Genomic DNA, 27272 nt, shown 5'->3' with positions numbered 1-27272 from the left:
TAGATTGCATACAGAGCCTCTAAATATGATGCGATTAATATGAACACAAGGGGTGCCTCACTACAAATATTATTACTACAATATCTACAATATCTAGCCTCACTACAATATATCTGTCTACTTGTGTAGATTACAAACGGACGATACAGTTTTATCATACCCAGCCGTTTTATGTCTAGGGACGCTAATATATCCTACATTATATCCTTTTGTTATGTGTATATTATTTGCCCACGCGCAATGTGCGACGTGGGCCGCAGTAAATAGAGCGCAAGAAGCTTTGATGTGATCTTTGAAGTATGTGGAGCGCGCGCCCCTATGTGGCGCGACCGCGCGAGCCGCGGGTCATAGCTCGCGCGACGCGCGGCTCTCACGGCCGGAACCAGTCACGTGCGATGTGCGATGTGATCGCATTGTCACGTGGATCGGCCCTGGGGGTGCGAAAATACTTTACTATTTTCCCTCTGTGTCATCGCAGTAGACAAAATCAAATACTACACGGTGTCCTTCCTATATAATAGTGTATACATGTGTTGTATTCCTGCACCCAGGAACTTGTCCGCCAACCGGCTGGAGTCGGTGGGCGGCGGCGCGTGGGGCGGCGCGGCGCTGGCGCGGCTGTGGCTGGACGGCTGCGGCCTGCGCCGGCTGCCCGCGCATGCGCTGCGAGACCTTGCGCACCTGCATCTCCTGTCAGTACTTAGCACCGCAACTAATGCCTATTGTTAATATAACGCCGCAGTTAGGAAACCAGCTACTTTTAGTTACGAATCGAGGTGAGCGATTTCAAAGCTAGGTGAGCTGTGATTTGTCTTGAACAAAGTCACGCTAATCGCCGCGCGCTCGCTGAGCATAACTTTCGCTTTGAACTCGCTCGAAAATAACTGAAGGCCTTATACTGTCGATAACATCCAGCCGACTTCAAAAAGAGACGTTTGACATCCAAAATATACTACTAGATCGAGTCTTAATAGCATAATTATCCAAACGATAACATCACAGCAGGCTATAGAGCCACACGGGCTTCCGGCGGACCCGCCACCAAGGAAAAAAGCTTGATACTTAACTATATTTAGTTATAAAAAGCACAGCATTGTATACGAAGGGACGGCGATCGTCGGCTCGCTACTAAGTAAGCAACTCTATCCGCAAGTAGGTGTATGTCGACACCGCCCGTCCCAAACTGTCTCTAACTGTTGTGCCGAAAAACAAACATACTGAACTCAAAATCTTATCATTAAATAGGTAGACATCTACTTAATCAGTAACACAACAAACCTAGGTGTATCTTAAATTATATAAATACACCTACCTCACCTTTAACTTTAATGCCGTAGACCTGAGTGTGTGAATAAAAAATGTTTTAGGTTAAGCATGGGATTTTCAGGATTATATTTTTAGGATTATGTTTAAAATAAAGGATAACATTCCTAGTCAGTCGACTGAACGACATGCCCTCGCCAGCAGCACGTAAACAAACTGCGTTTTCCTTTTCGTTCCTGGCCATGCATGATATGATTTATGTTCACTATCTCCTGATATCGTACACTATTTTATTATAAATATCGATAGATATCGTCCCTTGTGGCTGTGTCGTGCGCGTGGCGCGGGTGGCGGTGACTGTAATATTATGCGCCGCCTCTTCCGGATTTTATTAAAGTTACTCTATTTTTAGCACGCGCCCGTCAAAGAATGTAAATGTTTAGTGATCTGAATAATTTTATTATAACGTGTGACATTATTCCCCACATGCGCCGATAAGGCCGTACTAGGCCACTTTGACCGACTTCGAAAAAAGGAAGTTATCAATTCGACCCGTATGTATGTGATATTGTTGAAATTGCACATTATTTCATTTCTTATATCTTAGTCTATGTGGGCTTCTAAACACGTGTGCCAAATTCCTCAGATGTATGCATTTCTCAGAAACTACAAAGCGTAGGTATTGCAATACTGAACTCATACAAAGAATATGTTTTGCCCGAGCCAGGAGGGATATATAAAAACATTAGGACGTAACAAAACAATCAACTCGTTGATGTCTTTTGTATGAACTTGTCTGCAGGACATCCCAAACAGACCCTCAACTCTCGTGTCTGAGGGACGGGGGTCGGCAGTCTACAGCCTATTTGCTTAAAAATTTAAAAAATAAATTACATCGCACTTTAAAATAAACAAGTTAGTACATACGTACTTACATGTATAATATGAGTACACGCGTCATATTATGTATAGTATTACACCTAAACGAAGTTCTCAGCGTAAAACTGCACCGAATTTCTATTTTATGCATCGTTTTAGTATTCAATACTCATATGAGCACTATAGTCTGTATTAGTTTACGACTTCATATACGTTGTCGTCTGATAAAATTGCGTCCAAAAGTTACTCAAGAAGCTTACCCGAGTAAGCGTACCCATGTATGTGTTGTTTGAGCACGCGGCTTGTGGTTGTGACGTCACAGCACGTCGTGCGAGCAGCTTTCTAATGTACTCGCGGACATTTCGCGACCAGATGGCGAAACACCGAGATTTAGTTGAGATTTAATTGTATGTGAAGGTTAGAGGAGTGTTGCAATACGTGGCGTGTCGTGCGAGTGCGCCGCGCGGAGCCTTCTCACGGCACTCGCGCGAATATTCGCGCAGGTTAGGGCGGAAACCATTCGTCACTATTACTTATACGCGAATATTAATGCAACCCGTCGCCGGCGGACGCATAAACTGTGCGTATCACACCCACTCCCACGCGGCGCCACGCCGCCACACGTCACATCGACCGCTGTAATAACTGAACATTCTTCCAGTCCATTCAACCCGCTGCTGCTGCGGCCACTCATTCACAACTTCTGATAATAATACAACGACCACACTAAACGTCTCGTTGAGTTTTCAACACAATGTAGGAATGATTACGTGTAAACACTTGTGAAGGGAACATGTTGAGAGTGTCGCCTGTGCTACGTGCCCGGCATCTCAACTGGCCGCGCCGCGGTACAGGCGACCTCACAAACAGTGCCTAATCATTTTTAGATCTCGTCCTAAGTCATGTTCAATGACACTCGCGGTCGCTTTCGATCTCGTATTAATAAAAGTTTAGATAAGTCGGTATATGATGGCGAGTATAAGATGAATGCAAGTGGCGATGCATATAGTGGTGCAGTGATTTAGTTGTAAGTGTGCGCCGGCGCTGGTGCGGCCTCGCTGCGCACGCAGCTCGTAACTCTTGAAAAATGTGGGTTCCCAGAATAGCGCGCGCATGAATGGCCGCCGCCGCCGCGCCACACGCTGGCACTGGCCTTCTTTATGTTAAAAGTGACTTTTAAAGGGGTTCACACATTGTGGGGCTACAAGAAAAACCACACGATGTCTCAGTCCAATATACATTATTGACGGCAAACAATATTGTGACATAGTTTTACTTTCAAACTTATTGAACTGTATCTTAAATCATGCCTAAGTACATTACTTGCGGTCCAAACACATAATTCATATTTCATTAGAACTTAAGACAGTCCACACGAGACCTTTCCCGAGGTGAACAGGTGTCGGCTGCAGGTATCTTGTTGTTTACTGTGAGGGGGGGAGTCATTCTCTACGTTACTAATCTCAGTCTCGTGACGTATACAAATGTATACGCCAATTAAATAGGTTGCTCATAATGGTACCAACAGTATGTAAATAAAAGTTTCCAGTCTTATCGATAGATACCATTAGCCATTTGGGTCTTATCGAAATCACATCATATGTTATCATCTGCTCTCGTCAGCAAATTATCAGAGATACCACACAAACCCAGAATTCAATAGGGTCTGCTGGAATAAATAGTACATTCTTCATCGAGCTCGAGGGAAGAAAGCGACCGATTACCATCGAGGATTTAGTTAGAAGCCCAAGACGTAGCTTAGAAAAAAAAATACATTGGACCCACATTTTTCACGCTTGTTTTGTTGACTTGAATGTGCTGTCATAATATATTACGTGTGTACGTAACCGTAGTGCGTTGCCGCAGGTCGGCGGAGGACAACGAGCTGCCGGAGGTGTCGGCGGAGGCGCTGTCCGGCGCACGCGCACTGCGCACGCTGCGGCTGTCGCGCAACCTGCTGCGCTCGCTGCCCGCCGCCGCGCTGCGGCACGCGCCGCACCTGCAGGCGCTGTCAGTATACGCCACAAGCGCACGCGCACACGCACATTTCATTACATTCGGAATACATACGATTGATAAATATATCCTGTAGTAATTACGTGCGGCGGTGTCCCCGCTCTCCTCGAGTCCCAACTTCGATGAACATTAGCTAATCACGCGGCGTGGCGCGGGGCGCTTCACGGCGGGGGCCCCGTCCGTCGACCCACTTGTTCAGCTTCAATTTCTTACTCAGAGACTTTGTCCTGAAAGTAGTCGTTATCTAACGATGTAACATTTCCGTCTCCAATAAACCGGGTTTAGTATTATCGTTGTTATTCGCACGCAGTCGTTAAGGGTGGACGCCGGCGATCAACCGGCGGCCGACGACTGCCGTAGATTGTGTTTATCGCTCGGTAAACAAATAGTCTCGTCGCGGAGTGGTGCTGAGAGGGGTGGGAGGGGTGAGTGGCCGGCGACGACGAGTTTCCCTGACTTTGAAAATGTGTTAGTTTCCGGCCTATCCTCCCCCGCCCCCGCCGCCGCCCCGAGCCGCCGGCCGTTCATATCCGGCGCGCGGCGGACACATCCGATTACATTCACTTGATGTGAAGTGAGCTTAATGTGATCTCCCGCAACCAGATAGCACAAACCGCAACCCACGCCGCACTGCATTGTTGGCATGATCATAAACAGCAGCACGTGCATGTACACATTGTGTTCCCATGTTGCAACATAAATTAATTGTGATAATTTCTTTCATACATTTTTTCCCCTAACTTGAGAATGAGACGTTCAACTTACGTCACGTGCATTTATTTATACTAGTGTTTGTTTCGTCGCCAAGCGAAGGTATGGTATGTGAGGCAGCTATACGCCGCTCCTCGCCCGGTGGTGATCCTATGGTGGTGCAGGTGAGGTATGCGTTACGTCGTGGCATTGTTGACACGCGGCTGTCTGCTGGCGCTGATATCGCGGCTCACTGCGCGCCCCGCACGCGCACTGGGGCGTGAAGATTTACGGCGCGGCAGTATAAACATCCCGGCGTGCCGACATAAATCGCGCGCCGCGCCGCCATGTCCGGGACATGCATTGCATCAACGAATTTATTACGCGGACAAACAAACAACATTTGTTTTTGTTTTGTTGATAGAATTATCTCGTGTCTGCTATATTAGTTCAGGTCCGCGACGCCCCGCGCCCCGTGCCAGTGGCGTGACCCCACCCCCGGGGCACACCATCTTGACACAACTTTATAACTCGACACTACACTCCAACTTAACTCTAACTAATAACATTAATTAGGAGTGAAATTTTTAATTCTGGTGTGTGTTCTCATGTCACTGGCACTTACTTTCAGTTGCAGTTCTATTTTCATTCCAACCACGACTTTCCAACTAACAACAATAACATTTTGACGAGGTATACCTAGTAACTTAAGTTTCACACAAATTAATATTTTATTGTTGTTAGTGAGCACTCGTTGATGTCTTTTACTAGTGATTAATCTTTCAATGTATCGCTTATTACATAGTTGTCAACTACACCAATGTGTCATTGATGTTGGAAAGTTTTAGTCGGTATATAATTTGCTGACGGTGTCCGGGCCGGTGCGGCGGGGCCCGGTCCGGCGTCCCGTGATGCCAGTGTCACGCCGGGTGGCGGCCGGACGAGGGAAGCTTGTTAGTCAGCAGGATCCTATTACAGACCCTCCCCCTGACCGCTTCCCCGCCCGCCGCCCCCGAGGCTGTAACAGAGACTGCTAGCTCAGTTTTCTACAATAAAGCAAAAGTTTTTCTACGTCTCTCTTCTGGTTTGAATGTCGCGTACTTTACACTGTTTCACGTGCCACTGGGTTGTAGGTGTGAGCAGCACACACAGGCGCCACACTTGTGAACCTCGTCGCGAATGATAACATAATAGCAACAGACAGTTGATGACGACGTTTGTCGCCGGAGTGTATGATGTGTTGACATGTTGAACATGATGTCCGCTCGCCCGTCGGTCGGCGCGGGCGCCGCTCACTTGTACGCCAATACACCGACCTACAAAACTGAAATATTCCACTATTATACCATTTAAAATTATGTACTCTCCTCTGTTCTAATTCTGAAAACTATTTCGGTTCGTTATTTATTAGTTGTCACCTTTGAAGTGAAGTTACTAATATTAATTTAATTTTCGTTTTGAACAACATGATAATTTGTTTGAGTATTTAGACCACGTGTGTGTGTGTGTGTGTGTGTGTGTGTCTGTCGCCAGCTGCGGATGTGTCGTGTTGTCAGTAGACTCTGCACCCGTCTGCCGCCACACTATTTTAACTCAACTATGTATTACGATCTCAGGTTGATTAAGGTTCAGGACTGATGATCTAATTAGTTAATCTACTCTGAAAATGTAACTTTAACATTAAACGAAAGAGGAAGATCGTAAAAACCTACAATAAAATGTCTTTGTTAATTGAAAATTGTAAGTAAGTAGTAATAGGATCTTCCTGTACCTACATGTGTTAACACCCAGCCATACAGACACACAACGTCGTGCACACGTACACACGTAGCTCATGTTATCAGCTGCTCTAACTACCAAAAATGTAAGACTTATTTGGGTGAATATCAAAATGTCAAGTTTGGTGGCGAACTTTCATATTATTTTTAAAGGAAGGAACAAATTACCTCGTAGCTAGCCTTTTTCATGCCGGAACCCAATTTTTCACGAAAAAATTATATGAAAGTTCGCCACCAAACTTGGCACATTTTGATATTCACACATTTGACCGCAACATGTCCTCATTATCCTTTTACCTGCTCTTTAGCCTTGAAGATTCCAAGATAGTAATGTACTTAAGGTAAACTCAGATATTGTTGTTCGACATATACAGTTGTGGTACACGTGGCGTGTGGTTGCAGGGAGCTGGCGGGCAACCTGGTGTCGGAGCTGGGCGAGGCGGCGCTGCCCGCGCTGCCCGCGCTGCACACGCTGTGAGTACCCCGACACTACTCCGTACGGATACCTACACGTGGTGGCACCTTCACAGGTCTCCGCCGCACCCCGCACCCCGCACCCTGGACCGGTAGCACCCGAACATATTTTAACGTAGTACATTAAGCACTAGTCCTAACGACTAAATCGTACCAAAATTACTATTCTGACTGCGGGTAAGTAGCTGGGGAGCAAAAACGGTGACATGTCTAGTTTACGAGGCCATTCCGCCGGATAACGGCGGGCATTACGGGCGGGATGATGCCGCATTACGAGCTGTCTGCCTGTCGCCGGCGAGAGGAACCAATGACGTGATCGCCGCGAGCCTGCAGCGGCCGCCGCCGGAGGACGTGGCCCGCGACCCCACACGCTCACAAACACACAAGTTGTTTGTTTTCCTCAAACGAGTGAATTAATGCGCCATTACCATGCCATAACATATATTTTATGAACAATAACATTGTATAAAAGACCACCAATCGTCTATCGTTTAATCTGACAACTTATATCGCTCTATCGTGGATTTATTTCATTTTATTTCCGCGTGTGTAGTATTCCTTCAATTTCTTCATTCATTTTCGAAGGCTGATTATCGTATAAATTGTGAGTACAGCGACTACAAGTACTACCCAATACAGTCTTCTTGTGTTTATGCGTATGAGATCTAAATCAAATTGCGTCAGTACGCAAACACACTCTCGTTGATGAGCGGAGCGCACAGCTAGCGGCGGCGGCGGCGGTGCGGCCGCGCGTGTACTCATAGTGTACTGTACTCTGGTCTGGAGCTCATTACCATACCGCGAACAAAGCCGGATCGATGCCGGCAGCCAGCTTCCCTTCTTCATTGCTAATCTCTTTATTATACCCTCCGAAACCCCGGCACTTGAATTATACTACGGCAAGGGTTATTCAGTGAGGCTCTGCCGGTGATTACTCTCTAACAATAGAATGATTGAGGAACGGGATTAAGTCAATGTCACATTATTAGCGCGGCGGGATCACCGGGGATTATGGTCGCTGTGACTGACGTAATGTGCGTGTCGTGGGTACAATGTGAGCCGTGTGCCGATGTCGCCCCGCGGTCGTACTCAAGTGTTAACAATTTATGTCGTTCTGATGCTGCGCGCGCTCCACCATAATCTCCTTCAGGGTCATAAGTCTTCCACGTTCCGACGTTTATTTCACACCGAGGTTTAGGCCCACAAATCAAATTTATTTTCTTAACGGTTGCAAAGTTTTCCCTAATTTCTTTATTTATTGTCTAAAGTAAAACAATTTCAACATTATAACAAAGGAAATGCTTGATTCTATTTTTCGTATTCTAACACCGTGGCACGTAGACCGTGGAGAGTTTTGTCTGATGAACAAAAGTAAATAAGTATAATATCTACTTATAGTAAACATATTGAACTATGCATGTTGTCTTTACACAACACAAAGTTCTGAAACTCTCTGAAGTATAAAGGATTTGATGGTATTTATGTCTTGGCTGGAACTGGTGAGCAACTCCTATGCTAAAAGTTGTTTATATTCTGTAACGTTCTCACTGGAGCGGCGGCGGGGCGACTCATCGTTTATAGTGTATTAATTAACAGCAGCAGCTCTGCGATGTATATCATAATAAACCGCTCGTTCCTTATTGTTATGGGGATTTTATGAAGTCGGTGTAATTTTAAATTTATTGGTCAATAAAAGCGTCGTGGGTTTGTACTTGAATTAAAATAGTATAGAATAGAAGTGTGCAGTAGTGAGGTGGTGGGCGGCGGGTCGTCGGCCGAGGGCGCCGGCGGGGGTGGGGGCGGGGGTGGGGGTGGTGCGCCCTGTATCTCGCGAACATCGAACCGCCGATACTCACGTAAACAACACGCCGCGACACTCCACACTAAACAAGTTCACTCTATTTAAATTGTTCGAATATCGCCGCGTTCCAGTTGTGATAGTCTGTCTGTCCCAAGACCCAAGCTTAATGAATGGGTACCACGCTATTTGAAGAATTTCTAATTAAAAAAAGAAAAATAAATTATGGCGGCACATAAACAGATAAATCTAATCTACCTCGCCCGTCAGACCTTTCATGATTTTAAACTTAGGTAGGTTAGGTACATTAGGACGCGCATATAAAACATCAATTACAGACTTGATAAAAGGAACATGTTTCCACACAACACCTTGTTTGTTTATCACGAGAGCTGCGAAACACATTTTGGCAACTTTATAAGTTACGACGCCTGTACACTGTAAGCGTGAGAACTGATTACATCGGAGCCACATCTGTGTCTCAGCTTCAGGCAATGTACAAGAGGCTTTATCAAATTAGTGTTCCGAACATAACGGCGATATTTGTGAGATTGGAAAATTGTGGAGAGTCGCGGTAAGGCTGAGTGAGGGATAGTGTGGTAGTGTGGGTGTCGTGGTGTGTCGTGGGGTGGGGTGGGGTGGGGTGGTGTGTCATCTGATTTATGTGTGGTCGCGGGTTGCGGTGATCTGATCGCCGCGATGTATCGCCGCGTCCCGTGACCCGCGCCCTCGGAGCCACCCTTACTGCCTTACATGAGGATAACATCCGCTAAACAACCCTACCTACGTATCTGTTACGATTTCATTCCCTCTTTCAGCCAAGCGTTACTACAATTTTGGCCGATATTTTCTTCATATTTATTTTTCGATCCCTCGTTATTGTCTTCGCTGTTTTAATAATCGTATCCGATTACAACATATCATATTATTACCTGCTACTTATTTACAAAAATAAGATAATATTATAAAATGTACAAAACTCAAAACAATCTTAGAACTACTAAATAATATTACGAACAATAAACAAAATAAAGAGACTCGAGAGCCGAGCCCTCGTAGAAAGCTCTGTCCAAATAAGTCCACTGTGTTGGCTGCGTTGCCTCGCTGGACTGAGTGAGATCCTTTGAACTGAAAGAACCGGAATGGAGATGTCAACACCTTTTCTCTCAACCTGCGCCCAATGTCACGAGCGAAAGTTATTGCTTCGGAACCCCACGGTCCCGCAGTTTCGATGGCAAACAGGATTGTTCTTAGAGCCGTAAATGCACGTGTGGTGCTAAATCATATCATACCTATACTTATTAATAGACTGCTAACGAAACGTGTTGACACCCTTCACTTCAAACTTCACTCTTCGGTATTACAATTGAAGCAACGCGACCGCAGTGTTGTTATTGTGGGTGCTGTGAGTAGTTATTACAACGGTCCCTGATGAGTGTCACACGGGGACGACGGCACGGCCCAGCACGGAGTATGTAATGCATGTGTAGAGGGCGCGCGCCGGGTGCGGGGGGTGCGGGACGGTGGCGGCGCGACATTTCGTTTATTGCCTCCAAATTACCATAATGCTCGTCGTTTGCGGGATGGGTATTGTTTCTCTGCTTAACGCGTCGACGCCTCCGGCCGCGTGTGCCGGTCGGTGATTTGTCAAGTTATTATGTTTAATGTTGTCATTGTGTGCATGTAACGTGTGTGCGTGTGTTCGCAGGAACTTGAAGCGGAACCGGATCACCTACATCGATGAGAAAGCTTTCGTCAACACTCCCGCGCTGCGCGTGCTGTAAGTGACGTCCATTATAACTACAACATTCACATTTTAATAAAACTATAGGTACATTACGATGTGATAGCTGTGACGCGGGTGATGGATGCCGGGGACGTGGTTCAGCAGAGAGGCCTCTTTAATTAATACCCTTTTTCAATTCTGTTCGTATTTTGCGCACGCACTTTTTTCATTTTTCTAGAGAATATTTGCGCCCAAATTCCGTCTTAGGTCGCGGCGATCATTTTTCTTGCTGTCAGAAAGTATTTTAGCGTGAGCAATATAGAATTTACCCCATTTATTCACTTGTCGACATAACTAGTCTAGGCGCCTTCGCTGTAGCATTACGAGTAAAACAACAATGGGGCGCAAAGTTCTATTTAAAAAGTCTCCCGCTGGTGGCTGTACAATAAATTTATTAATTGTGATGAGGGAGGGTGGCGACGCCGCTCGCCGGCCGGATGCCTCGAACTGCCGAAAAACAGAGATAACTTGTGCGACACAATAGACGCGATGGACTTACTGTATGTTTTGGTGAAATATATCGTCCCTTGGCGAGTGAGTACTGCCGCCCCGCAGCAGGCTGTGTGGAGGCGCCACGACGTAAATCACTCGCCGGAAGCACGAGCCGCGGGGCCGGCGTAATGACGACACACGACAATATACGAGTTCAGGATTTGTAGCCGCGCGCTCGCGCCCCTGGCCAGCTGAATATTGTTATTGAAACCATGCCTTATGTAGGTGCCTAATACACGTTTTCTATTTATAGCCTGTGACGTTTCACTACAGACGGCATCTCATATTTTGTTCAATCTATGTCGCCAGATTTTTCTTATTCCTTCATATATCAGTCTATCTAAGAATCTAGTGTGACTAGAAAAGGTTTTCGACACTGTTTAAAAAAAAACCTAATTTTAGGGTAGATTATTATCCAAAAAGGCTTGTGAAGCCATTTAATCTGTTAAGTGGCGGGGGGTGTGTAATGTACCGTGACGGACCCTGCAAGCTACTGACCCTTCGACCCCGCCACTGCCGGCGTCAAGGTCGCACGACTAATGGAGGATCCCGAGACAAGTGCTTGATTGTCTCCGACCCCCATTACTCCTTCGCACGATAGTATTTTTGTACAAGTTCAGACCGGGTTGAATGACCCTTGTGTATGTAATATTGTTTACTTAAGTACATGCTATGTTTTGTGACGTAGTGGACGTGTTGCAGACGTTTGGAGGAGAACTTGCTGACGGAGTTACCGACTGCCGTGCGCCTGCTGCCGCAGCTGGAGGACCTGTGAGTGGCACACACACACACACACACACACACACACACACACACACACACGCGCGCGCATCCGGTCCTCGTTGCTCGCGGTACACCCTCGTCACACACATCACTCACTCACGCCCCACGCGCACGCGACGTGTTGATGCGTGTAAAAGATTTAAACGCGCCGTCGTGTTATCTCTACACAATATTAACGCATGGTTTATTTCATAAAACCATAATATATTTGAGTAAGTTCTGTGAACCGTTATTCTGGTACCACAATATAAATTTAAAACTTGTATTTCAACCATATATCTTGTCAATTTGTGAAAAACAAACTAACGTTCAAGCGCTCTGAGATTAAAAACAGAACTGTTCTAGAAGGAAAATAACAAAAGAACTTACCGATAAAAACAAGTGTAACTTTATGTTTGCTGCAGGTAGGATTAGAGATGCTACTGACCGGCAGATGGCGCACAGTTACAGGCTCATCGGCAGTAGGTCAAGGTTTAAGTTAACCCGTCGCTAGATTGCTAAATTATCTGCTGGATAATATATCCTGGAGAACGGACTGTGAAGAGGAGTGAGAAGCCCGCTTGCAAGGCAGGAACTCTTGACACGTACCTACTTCGTTAATGTATAGTTACAAAAGAAAAGGTCGCGCGGCGACAGACGATAATTAAATTAAATAAATTATCTTTGGAAATTGGAATGGTACACAACGCTCAACGAGTCTTCTTCTTTTGCATTTTTCCATACAAAAGAACATCAATGTGTAAGCTTTTGTGAAAAGAAGCGTACTTATAAGATTTGTCTGACATTTGCATTGGAGCCGGGGAGATTGTACCTATAAGCCATGCCGCTTTAATGAAATTATAAAAGCTATTATACATATTAGCTATATTTTTATGCTGAAATTTTCAGTGTTTGGTCCAAAAATATTAAACGTTAGCTTACTTTCAAGTGTTTTATAAGACATTTCCTTTAGTGAATGACTACTATTATTATCACAATCTTACTAGGGTTATGATTTGGATTCTCTTTTTGCAATCATCCTTCAAAACATAACAAGAACATTATTAATGAGAATCATAAATAAACCGGGCCTGGTAGTAAGCCCTGGGGGACGCCTAGCGCCTGCGAGAATAGAAGCCATTTATTGCAAGTTTGAAACAGCTTGTTAAATATTAACATTTTTGCAATACATCGCAAATCATAACTTCTCTGGAAAGGGTATTAAACGCTTAATCAAAATCTGAACTGAGCGCTTGAATTATTTGTGTACTTATAATACTCAGTTTCACCGAGATTGTTGAAGGAGTACAGTGGAGTGTGGTCGCTTGTAAATGTCATATAAGGTGATGTATTGTGTTGTGGGCAGGTCCGTGGCGAGCAACCGCATCGAGGTGTGCGCGGAGGGCGCGCTGCAGGGCTGCCGGCGGCTGGCGCGGCTGGAGCTGCAGCACAACCCGCTGTCGCGCCTGCCGCCGCGCGCGCTCGAGCACCTGCCGCACCTCCTCACGCTGTCAGTACATTACGTTACGTTAACATACTAAAATGACTTATACAATGAATAAGTGTGTGAGAATAAAAGTGACTGTAGAGCTCTGAATGGAATGAGAATCGATCATTTAGTAAACTTAGTTTATTGATCTTTGTGTGTGCACGAAACGAGTAATTATTGAAGGTGTTTAAACCGAAGTATGTCAGGGAAAGAGAAGGAAGGAGGCGTTAATTTATGTTTGTGTTGGTATGTTATCGAAAGGCCAGAAGTTAAGTTCGACGGAGTCAATAACTTGTACCGTATTATTACACTTTTATTACCTTCATCGGGGTAATGAAAGGAGCAGATTATGTTATTACCGACGGGGCGGGCGCGTCAATAACGATGACGTCACGTGCTGACTCATCACACGTCGGACCCACGTCGGTCCCGCGATCACTCATCACTTCATTCAATGTCACTCGATGAGACTGCGGTTCCGCTTTTTCCGATAAAATATCCTTCAGATACGAAGGCTGGCGGATCGTCCGACATGTCACGCGGAGGCCGCGTCATGGCTCACGGCCGACAGATTAGAATGAGATTTCTCTTCAAAAAAGGACAGGAATGATCGGTATCTACTTCAACCTTTTGAATAGGATGTCTTTGCGGGCATTTCATTTGCTCTGTGGTATGCCTATTCCTACAAAAAGAGACTGCCCCCAGGGTCCTGTCGGAGGCGCGAGGGCTGCGCTGGCTGCCGTCGCTGGCGGGCTGCGCGCGCCTGCGCACGCTGCGCGTGGACCGCGCGCGGCTCACGGCGCTGCCGCCGCGCCTGTGCCGGCACCTGCCGCAGCTGCGCACGCTGTCAGTACGCAGGCCCACACTTCTTTCAGATAACATGTTATTGGGTTACTTCCCTGCCACAGTCAGCTGTCGAACATTATAGACGGCGACACGGCTCACGTTTCGGTGAAGCATGGGTACTTAGTTCATCATGCGATGGATGTACCTTTGACTGCTCCAATTGGAAATATAGTCGTGAGCTTATGTTATGTTATTGAAGTTCGTGTATAGATGTTACACAAATACTCAACTAAAAGTACAGGTGAAGTGTTTTTCAATTAGAATATCTTTAATTTCCTCACATTCGTTACAGGGATCTGAAACTGAACAGACTGCAGGAAATACCGGACCTGCGCGACTGCGCCGAGCTGCGTGTCCTGTGAGTGATGCCCGCAACCTCATTACGAACTTAGTTTTCAATTAGCAAGTGGTATAATGACGTGGTCGTGCGTGTCGCAGGGACCTATCGTCGAACGAGATCTCGTCGCTGGTGTTAGAAGCGGGCGAAGACAGCGAGGGCGCGGCGGAGGAGGACGTGAGCCTGCTGCGCGGGCTGGCGCGGCTGCAGGACCTGGCGCTGCCGCACAACCGGCTGCGCCGCCTGCCGCGCCACGCCTTCACGCCCACGCCGCGCCTGCAGACGCTGTACGTGCACTACCACCACCACACCTGTACACATCCTAATAACATTTCCACGTTTGGAAAGAAATAAACAAATTAAAAGATGCCACAATAATAATACAAACCGATCAAATCTAAACTTACCTACACAAAGACGACTAAAATGGTGGGAAGCTCCATGAATAAAAACTCACTAACCATAAGCCACGGCATTTCCCTTTGCAATCTCATCGAAAAAAATAATATCCATACCTCAAGACAGACTGTTTGCAAACAATCCGGCAGTAAAAGTACGCTAAAAACACCCCTGCGAGCGAACATAATTGCCCTCTTCATTCATGTTTACTTACTTGGCTCCCCTTCTTCCGTTTAGCAAATCCTTTGAGTAAGTAAGTAGTTTGATGTCTGAAATTGTATAGGCCTTTATAGCGGAGCGCCGTATCCGAGTATCAACAAGGTCGTAATCGTAAACCAAACCACCCCGGGAGGGCCCCGCCGCGCTCCGCTACGCGCCATCAAACTGCCGTCTCTAACTCTGAACAACCATTAAATGTTTCCTTGATGAACTGTGCTCCAGAGAACGAGCGAATCCGATAATTGGAACAACTTGATGATCTGCGACTCACTATCGTAAAATAATGGCAGTTTCTTGCTACGCTTTCCCTTTACTGTTATATTTATAGCCATAAAAGTCCTAAAGTGGTTATACTCTTATTAAGTTATTATGTCGATCCATAACAGTTATCTTTTATAGAGCTCGATTTTGCTAATCTCTGATAGTGCAAATATCTCAGCATTTAATAACCCGGTCAATGGATCAGCGTACGTGCACGAGCCTGCTTGCACAACGCCGCGCCAACCTTGTGCATCCAAAAAGCGCGGACCTTTACAAACCGGCTCGCCGATGTAACGATCTGCAATTAATCTCCGTCCACCGCAACACTCGCGGCCGTATAACACGTGTGTCTGTTGGTGGCAGGAACCTCGAGGGCAACCAGATCGAGCACATCGACATGGAGACGTTCGTGCCCATCTCCAAACTGGAGGATCTGTGAGTATCTTGTACTTGTTACACTGATTGGAACCGGTTTGCTAACGACTTCGTAACAAACTTACTAGAACCACTTATCTAGGCGGACAAGACAATCGATGAAAAACAAATGAACCATTCCAATCTTCTACAATAGACAGACGGGAAACGTTAACAAAGTTCAAAAGTACATCGGTTCTGTAGGTTACGGCATGCGAATAAGTATAGAATATCTAAACATATTTGTATTGGACTAATTTGTTTGAATACAATCTGTAATATAAATAACAGCCTCCGTGGTCTAGTGGTTGGAGCGTTAGGCTCACGATCTGGAGGTCCGGGTTCGATTCCCGATGGGGACATTGTCGAAATCACTTTGTGAGACTGTCCTTTGTTTGGTAAGGACTTTTCAGGCTTGAATCACATGATTGTCCGAAAAAGTAAGGTGATTCCGTGCTTCGGAGGGCACTTTAAGCCGTTGGACCCGGCTATTAGCCGTAAAACACCTCCACCAATCCGCATTGGAGCAGCGTGGTGGAGTATGCTCCATGCCCCCATTGATTGAGTGAGGTTGATTGAGGGGAGGCCTGTGCCCAGCAGTGGGACGTATATAGGCTGTTTATGTATATTATGTACAATCTGTAATGTTTGACAACAATAAACGAACGCCATATTTTCTAAAATGTACCATTTTGGTGTTTGGGGGCTCCTAAAAAGTTTGTCTTTATCGCATACTTACCTACTTAATAGACAGCTGCGAGCACCGAGCGAAGCTCTCTCTGACCGATTGATAGGCTTTTAAAACATTGTACAAGTGAATGGAGCGCGACTTGTTGTATAAGGAAACTTGCTGCGTAATTATTGATCTGTGACGAACGAATGTACTTTCTTATTTATCATAAATTAATTGATTAATTTTCGTCGTTTATTGACTGAAGATTGAATCGAAAGCTTTATGAGGCCTGTACAGTTTATACCGCACATCGTTATAATTTGTACTTATTATATCAATTTACGCTGACATATTACAATAAATCAGTTCACGTATAACAAGCGCCGCGTGTACTCATTTCCACTCCTTTCCGAACAATTCAGTAATTTTATCATTTTAAATCAATCAAGTTAAAGATAGTACGGCCACATCAAGGGCCGTACAAGTCCCTTATTTGTAGTCAACTATTTCTAATATCTGTAGAATAACAGAAATCTCCATGAAGTGAGTACAGTTCATTTGCGATCGGTGTACCTATGACTAAACCAATCGGGAGTTAAGTATGTTTTACATGATGAATAAAAGAAGACACGAATGTAACGGCAGGGCCTTTTAAACTAAAACACATTCGGGTGTGAGTTTGGTTAACAAAACCTCGCAACAGACATTCTAGTTAAATTGTAGTAAAACATTGTAGTCTCAGTTTTACCCGGAGTGAAATTAATTAAATAAAATACTTGGAGACTAAGGCGTCGACGTGTGTATATGTGTGTCCAGCAACGTGGGCGAGAACCAGCTGGCGTGGCTGCCGGCGGGCGGGCTGCAGCGGCTGCGCCACCTCAAGGCGCACAACAACCCCGCGCTGAGACGCTTCCACCCGCCCGAGCTGTTCCCCAGGATCGAGGTAAGTACCCGCTAATGCATATATTACAAATTCAAATGCAAAAATATCTTTATTCAGTAGGTAACATAGTTATAAGTAAGTAAGTAAGTAAAATATTTATACTTTGCATCTTCATTTTTTACATAACGTACGTCTCACCCGCCTAAAACTACTGCAGCTTCTCACAACCTGTATAGCCGGGGAAAAGAAGCTGCAGGAAAAACCTCGGCACAGTGCCCTAGACATTCTTTAAACATAAAATATTATTATACAATTTAGTAATTTGCCTGCCTAATATCCCAGACAGTAAATCCAATGTATCTTTTAAATAATCACTACATAATAATTACAATACATTTTATATCACGTTCAGTGATTTATTGCCTACTTACTTATTATTGTTCTCTGTATTATTATTGTTGCGTTTTCTTTCCACAACTACTTTAAAATATATACTAATTACATTTAATATAGTAACTGTACATTTGTTTCATTACTTAGTAAGAACACACAACAATAATTTAATGGGTGCAACGAGTTAAGGGCAATCAGCGAACATGATTGCAAAAAATAGCGATCGGCACATTGTTAATACCAGGAACAAAAATAAACTTGCTTTACAAGTCAGTCGATTACATAAGATTACTAAATCTTTTAAGGGGCAATGTATACGTTTTTACAATAAGATTCCCATTGACATTCAGAATTTGCCTTTCAACTGTTTTAAGACAGTAGTTAAACAAAAACTTTACAAAAAAGGTTATTATAAAGTTAGTGATTATTTAGATGATATGAATGCATGGGATTAACTGTCTGAGAACTGATATTAGGCAGCTAAATTACTCAATTGTATACCAATATTTTATGTTTATTTTTATTTTTTTAAAGAACGTCTAGGGCCCTGTGCCGAGGTTTTTCTTGCAGCTTCTTTTCCCCGGCTATACAGGTTGTGAGAAGCTGCAGTAGTTTTAGGCGGATGAGACGTTCGTTATGTAAAATTGACGATTCAAAGTGTAACTATGTTACCTACTGAATAAAGATATTTTTGAATTTGAATTTTGAATTGAAAAGTGATGTAGGTGACGCCATGGTGTCAGAAATAGAGATAACATGTATTTTTATATATTTACCTTGATATATATCTAATAAATAAAAGATTCCGCTAAGATGCACTACAATAAGAAAATACAGTACTTAAATACTAAACGTAGAAAGATACCGACAAAAAATGGGAGACTTAACGCCTAACAAGACGCCTAAAACAGCCATTATTCAAGCAAGCAAAAAGCTTCGTCAAGCTTTCTCATAATGTTCATAAAATCTCTGCAAATAGAGGCAACTCGCACTTGGCTAGATTTTTATTAAATTTGAATTGGCATCATAAATCACGGAGGAGCGCGCGTGTTATAATTTATCTCTATCGGAGGTGGGGCAGTTGGGTGGTTGGGCCGTCGGGCCGTTGTCGGGTCGTCGGTCGGGCAGCGGGGAGTCTGTCAAGGTTCACGGGCAAATTAATTAAGCTTCCTGCTGATACGGGATACTCTACGAATATTTTGTGTCCTCGCCGAGACAGTGTGAACTCAGTCATGTAATAAATAAATATTGTGTTTGCATTAATTATCTTCATTCATAATGAATCAGATTTCACAGATTCATACACATATGGATGTTTTATACATTAATGCATGTGTTGTGTGTGTCCGCACAGACGCTGGTGCTGTCGTACGCGTACCACTGCTGCGAGTTCCTGCCGCTGATGGAGGGCAGCACGGGGGCGGCGGGGGCGGCGGGAGGCGGCGCGGGGGGAGGGTTCACTGACCTCGTGCTGCGCCCGCCGCAACACATCGACCCCGCCGCCTGGGCCAACGCCACCGACATCTGGGCGCACTACCGTCAGTATCTACGGCAGCCGCGCAACCGAGTGGCAGCATTGCATTGGCGCGAGCATGTCGCCTGACGGTGTGGTTGTTGGTTGCAGTGAACGCGTCGGGCGGCGGGCGCGCGCTGCTGGGCTGGGAGCACGCGGAGGCGTGGGCGGCGGGGGGCGCGGGGGCGGCGCCGGCCGGCCAGCGGCGGGTGCACTGCCTGCCGCTGCCCGGGCCCTTCCTGCCGTGCGTGGACCTGTTCGACTGGTGGACGCTGCGCTGCGGCGTGTGGGCCGTGTTCCTGCTGGCGCTGCTGGGCAACGGCACGGTGGTGTTCGTGCTGGTGTGGTCGCGCTCGCGGCTCGACGTGCCGCGCTTCCTCGTCACCAACCTGGCCGCGGCCGACTTCTGCATGGGCGTATACCTGGGGCTGCTGGCCGTGGTGGACGCGGGCACGCTGGGCGAGTTCCGCGCGCACGCGGTGGCGTGGCAGCTGTCGGCTGCGTGCCGGCTGGCCGGCTTCCTGGGCGTGCTGTCCTCCGAGCTGTCCGTGTACACGCTCGCCGTGATCACGCTCGAGCGCAACTACGCCATCACGCACGCCATGCACCTCAACAAGCGGCTGTCGCTGCGGCACGCGGCCGCCGTCATGGCGGTCGGCTGGGCCTTCAGCCTGACGGCGGCCGCGCTGCCGCTGCTCGGCGTCTCCGACTACCGCAAGTTCGCCGTGTGCCTGCCCTTCGAGACGAGCACGCCCACGTCGCTCGGCTACGTGGTCGCGCTGCTCGTCATCAACGGCGTCGCCTTCCTCGTGCTCCTCGGCTGCTACCTCAAGATGTACTGCGCGATCCGCGGCTCGCAGGCGTGGAACTCGAACGACTCCCGCATCGCCAAGCGCATGGCGCTGCTCGTGTTCACCGACTTCCTGTGCTGGTCGCCGATCGCCTTCTTCGCGCTGACCGCCGCGTTCGGCGCGCAGCTCGTGTCGCTCGAGGAGGCGAAGGTGTTCACCGTGTTCGTGCTGCCGCTCAACTCGTGCTGCAACCCCTTCCTGTACGCGATCCTCACGAAGCAGTTCAAGAAGGACTGCGCGCTCGTGTGCAAGGCGATCGAGGAGTCGCGCGTGACGCGCGGCATCGGCCGCTGCCGGCACTCGTCCAACTTCAGCAATCGGCAGACGCCCGCCAACACCAACAGCCTGAACGAGCGCTCGTCGCGCGGCCAGCACGGCGCGGCGTGCGCGTGCCGCCGCCTGCTGGCGGGCGAGCTGGAGGCGGCGGCGGGGGCGGCGGGGGCGGCGCGGGGGGCGCGGGGGGCGCGGGCGGCGCCGGCGCCGCGCCTGCTGCGCTGGCTGCGCGCCTGCGGCCGCCGCGCGCCGCCGCCCGCGCCCGCGCCCCGCGCGCAGGCCGCGGCGCCCGCCCGCGCCGGCTCCGTGTCGTCGTCCGTGGAGTTCTCGTCGTCGCGCTCCGACTCGTGGCGCACGTACGGCCGGCCGCCGCCGCCGCCGCGCCGCGCCGCCTCGTGGCTCGTGGCGCGCAAGACGTCGCAGGACTCGAACCTGTCGTCGTCGCGCAACGACTCGTCGGGCTCCAACGCGACGGCGTCGACGGGCACGTGGCGCACGTCGCGCTCGGCGGGCAGCGCGGCGCCGGCGGCGCGGCCGCGCCTCACGCGCCAGCCGGCCGTGCAGGCCGAGGAGCCGCCGCTGTCGCCGCCCGCCGCGCGCCTGCTGCACACCATCCCCTCGGCCGCCGAGACCGAGCCGCAGCCCGACGACGACGCGCGCTAGCGCCGCCGCCCCCGCTCTACACGACAGTGTCTTACAGTGACCGTCCACTCGACCGCGCCGCGCTAAATAATTACTTTCTAGAACCTAAGTGATATATGAAGAGTGAATTGACCGTGGATCGGCGAATATTGACGTACCTAGCAGACGAATAAGTAAATATATTTTGTACAGTATTAAAACGTGACAAATATGAAATTTAATGACACGTACCTACCTACCTAGCTAGCTCCTTGATAAACATTATTTATTTAAATGATTTTGTTGTCATAGCACTTACCCGTGCTTAGGGGATATTATTTATTTAGAAAAATCTAAGTTTTAATTTAAATATTCGTGTTTGCGGTCGGTTAGAAGCCGGTTGTCGTTACCATAGCTGTTATATAAATATTACTGAGAACTGAGATTTGAAAAGTATACCGACGTACTGTGTACGCGCAGCCTAGGTATAATATTGTTAAGTATATATTATTTTACCTACTTACTCAAGAAATTGTTAATGTAGAGTAGATAGAGCCCTTGCGGGAGACACGCAGTATTCTTGTGCAAGTGTACGTAGCTAGGACGAAATTAATTAAAGTAATTCAATGTTCTCTGACCGCCGGCCGCCGGCTGACGTCACACTGCCATGTTATGTTTGTGATGTGCTCTTCCATGCCAACGTTATATTCATCGACTTTTGAGAATTTATTATAAGCGTTACTATTATTATTTAGATATTTTAGCCAATAAACTATAATGTTGTACAATTTCAGATAACTTTATCAATTATACCTTTTTTAACATTTAGAATATTTTAATATAATAACAAAATTATCTGAATATGATGTTTGTGAATCTCATCCATATTATACATATTATCCATACGTGTATACTTTGACTACTTCTGAATCAACACTACGTCTGTACTTCTTCTATACATTATAGTACATATAAGTAGTGCCTACGTATTGTACCTACTATACAATTAAATAGAACAAAAGGTGCAATGTGTACGTACGTACGTACGAGGATTACCATGTGATTCCTACGAGCAACTTGTCACTATCCGTTCGTCCATATATCATTGTCTTTGTTTTCAAAGACAACCGACAAACTTGTTCGCCTTTTGATGAAACTACCCAGTTTCGGTGTATTAAATAATACTGTTCCCGATATAATATGCCGAGGTATGTTACCGTACCGAATCACAATGGTGCACTCGCCATACCATGTGCCATGTTCTCGTCCATTCTTATATCTAATAAACATAGGGAATATATTAGACAATTATAAATTATTATATGCAAGTAATACTGAAATAACATATATATATTTAGTACAAATAAATGGCAAGCTATATTCAGTCAAGAATAAAATTGTTGAATATAAATGCAGTCCAGAAGGTAACTCAACGTCACATTGGTTACAGTTTTGCTCAATGAAATGTTTACTTTGTAACAAATACCAAATGATATTTATAAGAATAATTAGTGTAAGTAGGCCATTAAAGGAAAATAAATAACGTAAAGGACGTTGATGATATCAAACTTACCGATTGAAGTTGACGTTGTCTTTAAAAATGTAGAAATGGACCGATTCAACGTGCTGTTTGTTATCTCATTGCCGAATTGTGCTCGAGGAAGATGAGACTTGGTATCATCAACCGCCTACTAAGTATATAGATCTATATATTAACAATTAGTGTAGAATATTGCGAAAAGTTTACAATGAAGTTTGTTTGTTGACAATGAAGTATTTATGTCAAGTGAGAGTTGTACATAGCGTGTATATTATTGAAGTCGCGAGTGGCTGAGAGTGATATTTATTTATTCAATTTTTATCGTACAATACATGACAAATCGTCGCAGACATCTGTTGTTTCATTAACTAAATCTAATCTAAGTAGTTAGTCTACAGCAGACACGACACTTCTGCCAATTGGCAAGAAAAATATTTCTTTCGTAATAGGTACTAACTACGTATTAAACTACTTAATAAATAATACATCTTAATAGTGAGTAATTTTTGTGTAAAAGTAAACCTAAATTTTCATACAATCACTAAACTACAATCATTTACTTAAGTATAATAAAACAACGGTTAACTACGAGTCGGGGGCGCGCTGCTACGGGTAGGGGGTGCGCTGCTACGGTTGGGGGCGCGCTACTACAGGTCGGGGAGCGCGCTACTACAGGTCAGGGGGCGCGCTGCTACGCGTCGGGAGGCGCGCTGCTACGGGTAGGGGGTGCGCAGCTACGGGTTAGGGGGTGTGCTGCTACGGTTGGGGGCGCGCTACTACAGGTCGGGGAGCGCGCTACTACAGGTCAGGGGGCGCGCTGCTACGGGTCGGGGGGCGCGCTGCTACGGGTCGGGGGGTGCGTTGCTACGGGTCGGGGGGGCGCGCTGCTACGGATCGGGGGGCCCGCTGCTACGGGTCGGGGAGCGCGCTGCTACGAATCGGGGGGCGGGATGCTACGGGTCGGGAGGCGCGATGCTACGAGAGTGGGGCGAGATGCTACGGGTCGGAGGGTGCGTTGCTACGGATGTGGGTCAGGTCGGGAGGCGCTTCTAAGGGGTCGCGGAGCGCGATGCTACGGGTCGGAGGGTGCGCGCGGCTCGCTGGCGGCGCGGCTGCACGGCGGCTCGTCAGGCGGCTCCCTGCACACGTCAGCGAGTTATAGCTTCTTAAGTATTATAAAGAAGCTGATAATGAGCGTCAGGGTGGGTTACATTATGTTGACGGAAACCAAAGCGGAGCGGAGATGGGAAGGTATCGATCAGTCTCCGCGTGAAATAAATTGCCAAAGCCTCTTCTCTTTCCGCTTTCGTGGACACCCACCCTCAGGAAGCATTTAGTGCCGGTGTACCTACTCACACTATGACGTCCTTACGCGCGCGTCGGCGGCGCGAGTGAGACAGGTACATTGCGCCGACGTCGCCCGCGGCCACCACCTCGTCACGCCGCCGCCGCTCCTCCCCCGCTCCCGCGCCCGCTCTCGCCACGGCCTCGCCGACTGGGACTTCGCGACCGCCGCTCTCTTCACACTCCTCGTCCACTTCCTAATAATGATGTGTGATGTGATTATAATAGGAATCTAGGTACTCTCGCAGCTTAATGTGCGAGCTAGTTGTCAACCTCGACCGGACTAAAGTTTTGTCGATACTTTGGCCGCGCATTAAATAACATCAGCTGTTGTGCCCTTGCACTTCCCAAGCTGGTAATAATAGTGAATAGTCTTTGTCCGCCGGCTACCTTGATCTCAGCGAAGGTGACGGGCTGCGTGCGCGTACGCGCCCGCTGCGGGCCGCGGCGCAGGCGCCGGCCGCGCGCCAGCGCCGACGCGCCCGCGGGGTACACCGTGTCCATGGAGCCTCACCACCACCTCCACATCATGATGCTCTACCAAAATAAATGATTGATTTTTAATTTCTATGGCACTTGCTCATCATGTTAAACAAACTACTTAAGTACCTAATACATACGTCTTCACTAGGTGTATAAGTACTCTATAATTGTCTGCGAAGCCGTTATCGCTGGCATCTATTCAGATGCATGTAGCGAGACGCCGGTGGTTGACGCAGCCATGCGTTTGACAGCGCGCACGCCGCCACTGCCGTTGCCTGCGCACGGTCAAATCAATATCTTCGTGTGCGGTGCAACCTTTAGATTTATAATACATAGTTTAACAGGTAAGTAAGTACTTTTAATTTAACTACCTACTAGCTAAATCTAAGTGAGTAGGTACGTACTTACCTATAAAAAACTGCACCAACTAGAAGTGGTAAACTCACCAGTGGGGGCCAGGTGTAACGTCACGTGCGCCGGCGCACGGTCGCTCTTTCTCGTCACGGCGCGTGAGTCATTTACTAGCGAAAGTGCTGCGTCAGGCGCGCGCCATTCTCAGTGCACTATACACAACATAACGCACAAGAAGCGTATCACGCAGGCGCACTTCTCACAGAACCACAACAGTATAATGTTATGCGTCGACAACGTCAGTCTGCGTCTCGTCCAATAAATATCTATATAAATGACACTTACACTGCTCCTTTAGTCAACAGATTTGAAATTAAATAGCGCAGTAAGTAATTATAAATTATACGCGGTTTGCAGCAATGTTAGAGGCGCCTACATTCTATTAAAATAAAACAATGCACAGCGCGAGTGTAGTACGCAAGAGCGGCGCGGGCGGAGTGGTGTGGTGGCGACTGGGCTCGTTTCGTTATTTTTTCCCGAGAAATCCGTGTGTTTGGTGTGTGACCGCGTTCCGGTGGCTCGCTGCCAGCGCAGCCGCCGCCGCCGCCGCGCGCTGCGCCGCCCGTAAACAAACACGCGAATCATAAACAATGCCTCCTCAATCTGCACCTCTGGAAAATACGATTCGATTGACGAGATATGTTTTCGTACGGTTCCTAGTTTCCTGCTACCTATTTGGTGCGAGCTGTTGATTGTGCATATTTGCAAACATAATAGGTATATAGGTATGGCTCTTTACGATTCCACTCGGCGGGCGTCCAGCAAGGCCCCGCGGTGCCGCCGCCGGCCGCGCGGGCGAGGTCAAGGCGAGCTTGCATTCTACTTACTGTAGGTACCTAGGAACACGATCGTGCACTCGTCAAGTTCAAATACTATCATTACCGGACACTCTTTTTGAAGACATTTGGCAATAATGATTTACTTACCTCATTCTTTTATATAAATTATATCTACATTTATTTTCTACTTAGTCACTTACTTTACTACCTCGCGTGTTTTTCTATAGATATTTGAAAACTTTGACAAATAAAACGCCTATTTGACCAAATAAGGACCTATACCAACCCGTAGTGTAGAACTAAACGGTATGAAGTGAAGAATTTCGCTCCGTAAATTAGGGTTACCCTTCCGGTGTATTGAGAGATGGGCTCACGCTGGATCGGATTTTAAAAAAGACGAGTTTTTTGGCAAAATGTCATTATTTTGTTAAGCCAATCGATAGAAAAAATCAATGACAATCAACATAATAGGTACTTGTGTTTTTACCGAAAAACTAATACTTAACGAGATATAATTGAACATTTTGGATTGATGTCTATTGGCAAATTATAGAAAGAGGCAGCTAAAGCTCGCAATAAGGATTTTAGATTATACAGGGTGTTAGTGACATTGTAACGAAAACTTTGAGGGATGACTCAGACCTTTGGCTTGGCCGTTTCGTTACAGTTACTTGGTTACTACAATAACTACGTAACAGAATGGCAATGAATAGTCACCAATTTGTTACCATCACCTTACACTCATATGATGGTAGCAAAACGGCCAAGCCACATATTTTTTCTAACGTGTAGATTTTATGAATTTTGTGTTTGTATAAGTAGTTAGGGCATGAATAGTTATGACACTTCGATTATAATAAGCAAAAAAACTTCTGTGAACATTATTTTGACGCTTATTGGACTTTCCGTTTTGCTTAATATGTAGAAATGACGACTAGCGAAAAAGATACGTCGGAGCTATAGAGAACTTGTTTACTGTTTTAGTATGACACCAAAATCAAGATTTTCAAAATACAAACAAAAACCAAAATTTTGGTCGTACCTACATACTTGACGGCACCAACGGTAGATCGACCGAACTATCAGTCACCCGACAGTCCGACGATCTATAAAAAAAAAGAATGAAGTGTTGCCTTTGGATTCATTCTGACGTAACGCCAGGTATTGGTGTTCGTTCGCGCCCTTTTTATGATGTGCAAGACGAACGGTCAAGTGGACAACGGACTCACTTTGTTTTGGTTGATTTGGCGCGAAAGAACACCACGTATCGGGTGGAACGTCGTGTTTCTATTCTTTTATGCGAGATACACCGTGTAGATTGTGTAGTTATTAAGCGAGTGTTATTGAGTGCTGTAGTTGATTAAATTTGCGTCCTTAGTATAATTAGATAAGAGTTGAGAAGTGTTCATGTTGTTTAAGTTACCTAATTACTGTAGTGATTAAAGTGACGTTCATTGCAATTTGAATTTAGTGGTTTTGTTCTGCTTCCTTGCCCGTTAACCCACAAACGCCCACGTCTTACGATGACAGATCTACCTGATAAAGGGTCAGGAGGCCCTTTGTCAACTAATCAACTACAGCACTCAATAACACTCGCTTAATAAC

At 46.6% G+C, this 27272-nt stretch overlaps 2 protein-coding genes across 6 annotated transcripts in view; one reads left to right on the top strand and one right to left on the bottom strand.

Moving 5' to 3' along the window:
- The window catches only part of LOC126375409 (lutropin-choriogonadotropic hormone receptor-like), a 33455-nt gene extending 10457 nt beyond the window's left edge, over positions 1-22998 (top strand). Inside the window, exons 4-16 of the mRNA XM_050022316.1 lie at positions 552-692; positions 4009-4152; positions 7029-7100; positions 10607-10678; positions 11879-11947; positions 13305-13448; positions 14133-14273; positions 14566-14631; positions 14712-14897; positions 15853-15924; positions 17393-17519; positions 19207-19390; positions 19477-22998. Coding sequence (XP_049878273.1) covers positions 552-692; positions 4009-4152; positions 7029-7100; positions 10607-10678; positions 11879-11947; positions 13305-13448; positions 14133-14273; positions 14566-14631; positions 14712-14897; positions 15853-15924; positions 17393-17519; positions 19207-19390; positions 19477-21152 — 3094 coding nt within the window. The 3' untranslated portion in view covers positions 21153-22998. The remainder of the gene's footprint in view (positions 1-551; positions 693-4008; positions 4153-7028; positions 7101-10606; positions 10679-11878; positions 11948-13304; positions 13449-14132; positions 14274-14565; positions 14632-14711; positions 14898-15852; positions 15925-17392; positions 17520-19206; positions 19391-19476) is intronic.
- On the bottom strand, positions 22574-25588 carry LOC126375740 (uncharacterized). Of its 5 annotated transcripts, none has more exons than XM_050022841.1 (5): positions 24886-25584; positions 24615-24792; positions 24385-24531; positions 24007-24191; positions 22574-23789 (listed from the first exon to the last, which is right to left on the bottom strand). In XM_050022841.1, the coding sequence occupies exons 3-5, from the start codon at positions 24496-24498 to the stop codon at positions 23723-23725; spliced, it is 366 nt and encodes a 121-aa protein (XP_049878798.1). In that variant the 5' UTR covers positions 24499-24531; positions 24615-24792; positions 24886-25584; the 3' UTR covers positions 22574-23722. The 5 variants fall into 5 exon arrangements, with proteins under 5 accessions (XP_049878798.1, XP_049878797.1, XP_049878799.1 ...); XM_050022840.1 differs by having other exon boundaries at positions 24924-25584; XM_050022842.1 differs by having other exon boundaries at positions 24615-24752; positions 24924-25584.
- Between the last annotated feature and the right edge of the window lie 1684 nt (positions 25589-27272).

This window comes from Pectinophora gossypiella, chromosome 19 (genome assembly GCF_024362695.1).
Source record: "Pectinophora gossypiella chromosome 19, ilPecGoss1.1, whole genome shotgun sequence".
Lineage (NCBI taxonomy): Eukaryota > Metazoa > Arthropoda > Insecta > Lepidoptera > Gelechiidae > Pectinophora > Pectinophora gossypiella.
Note: the sequence above shows the minus strand (reverse complement) of the source record. Positions and strands in the feature narration are given on the sequence as shown.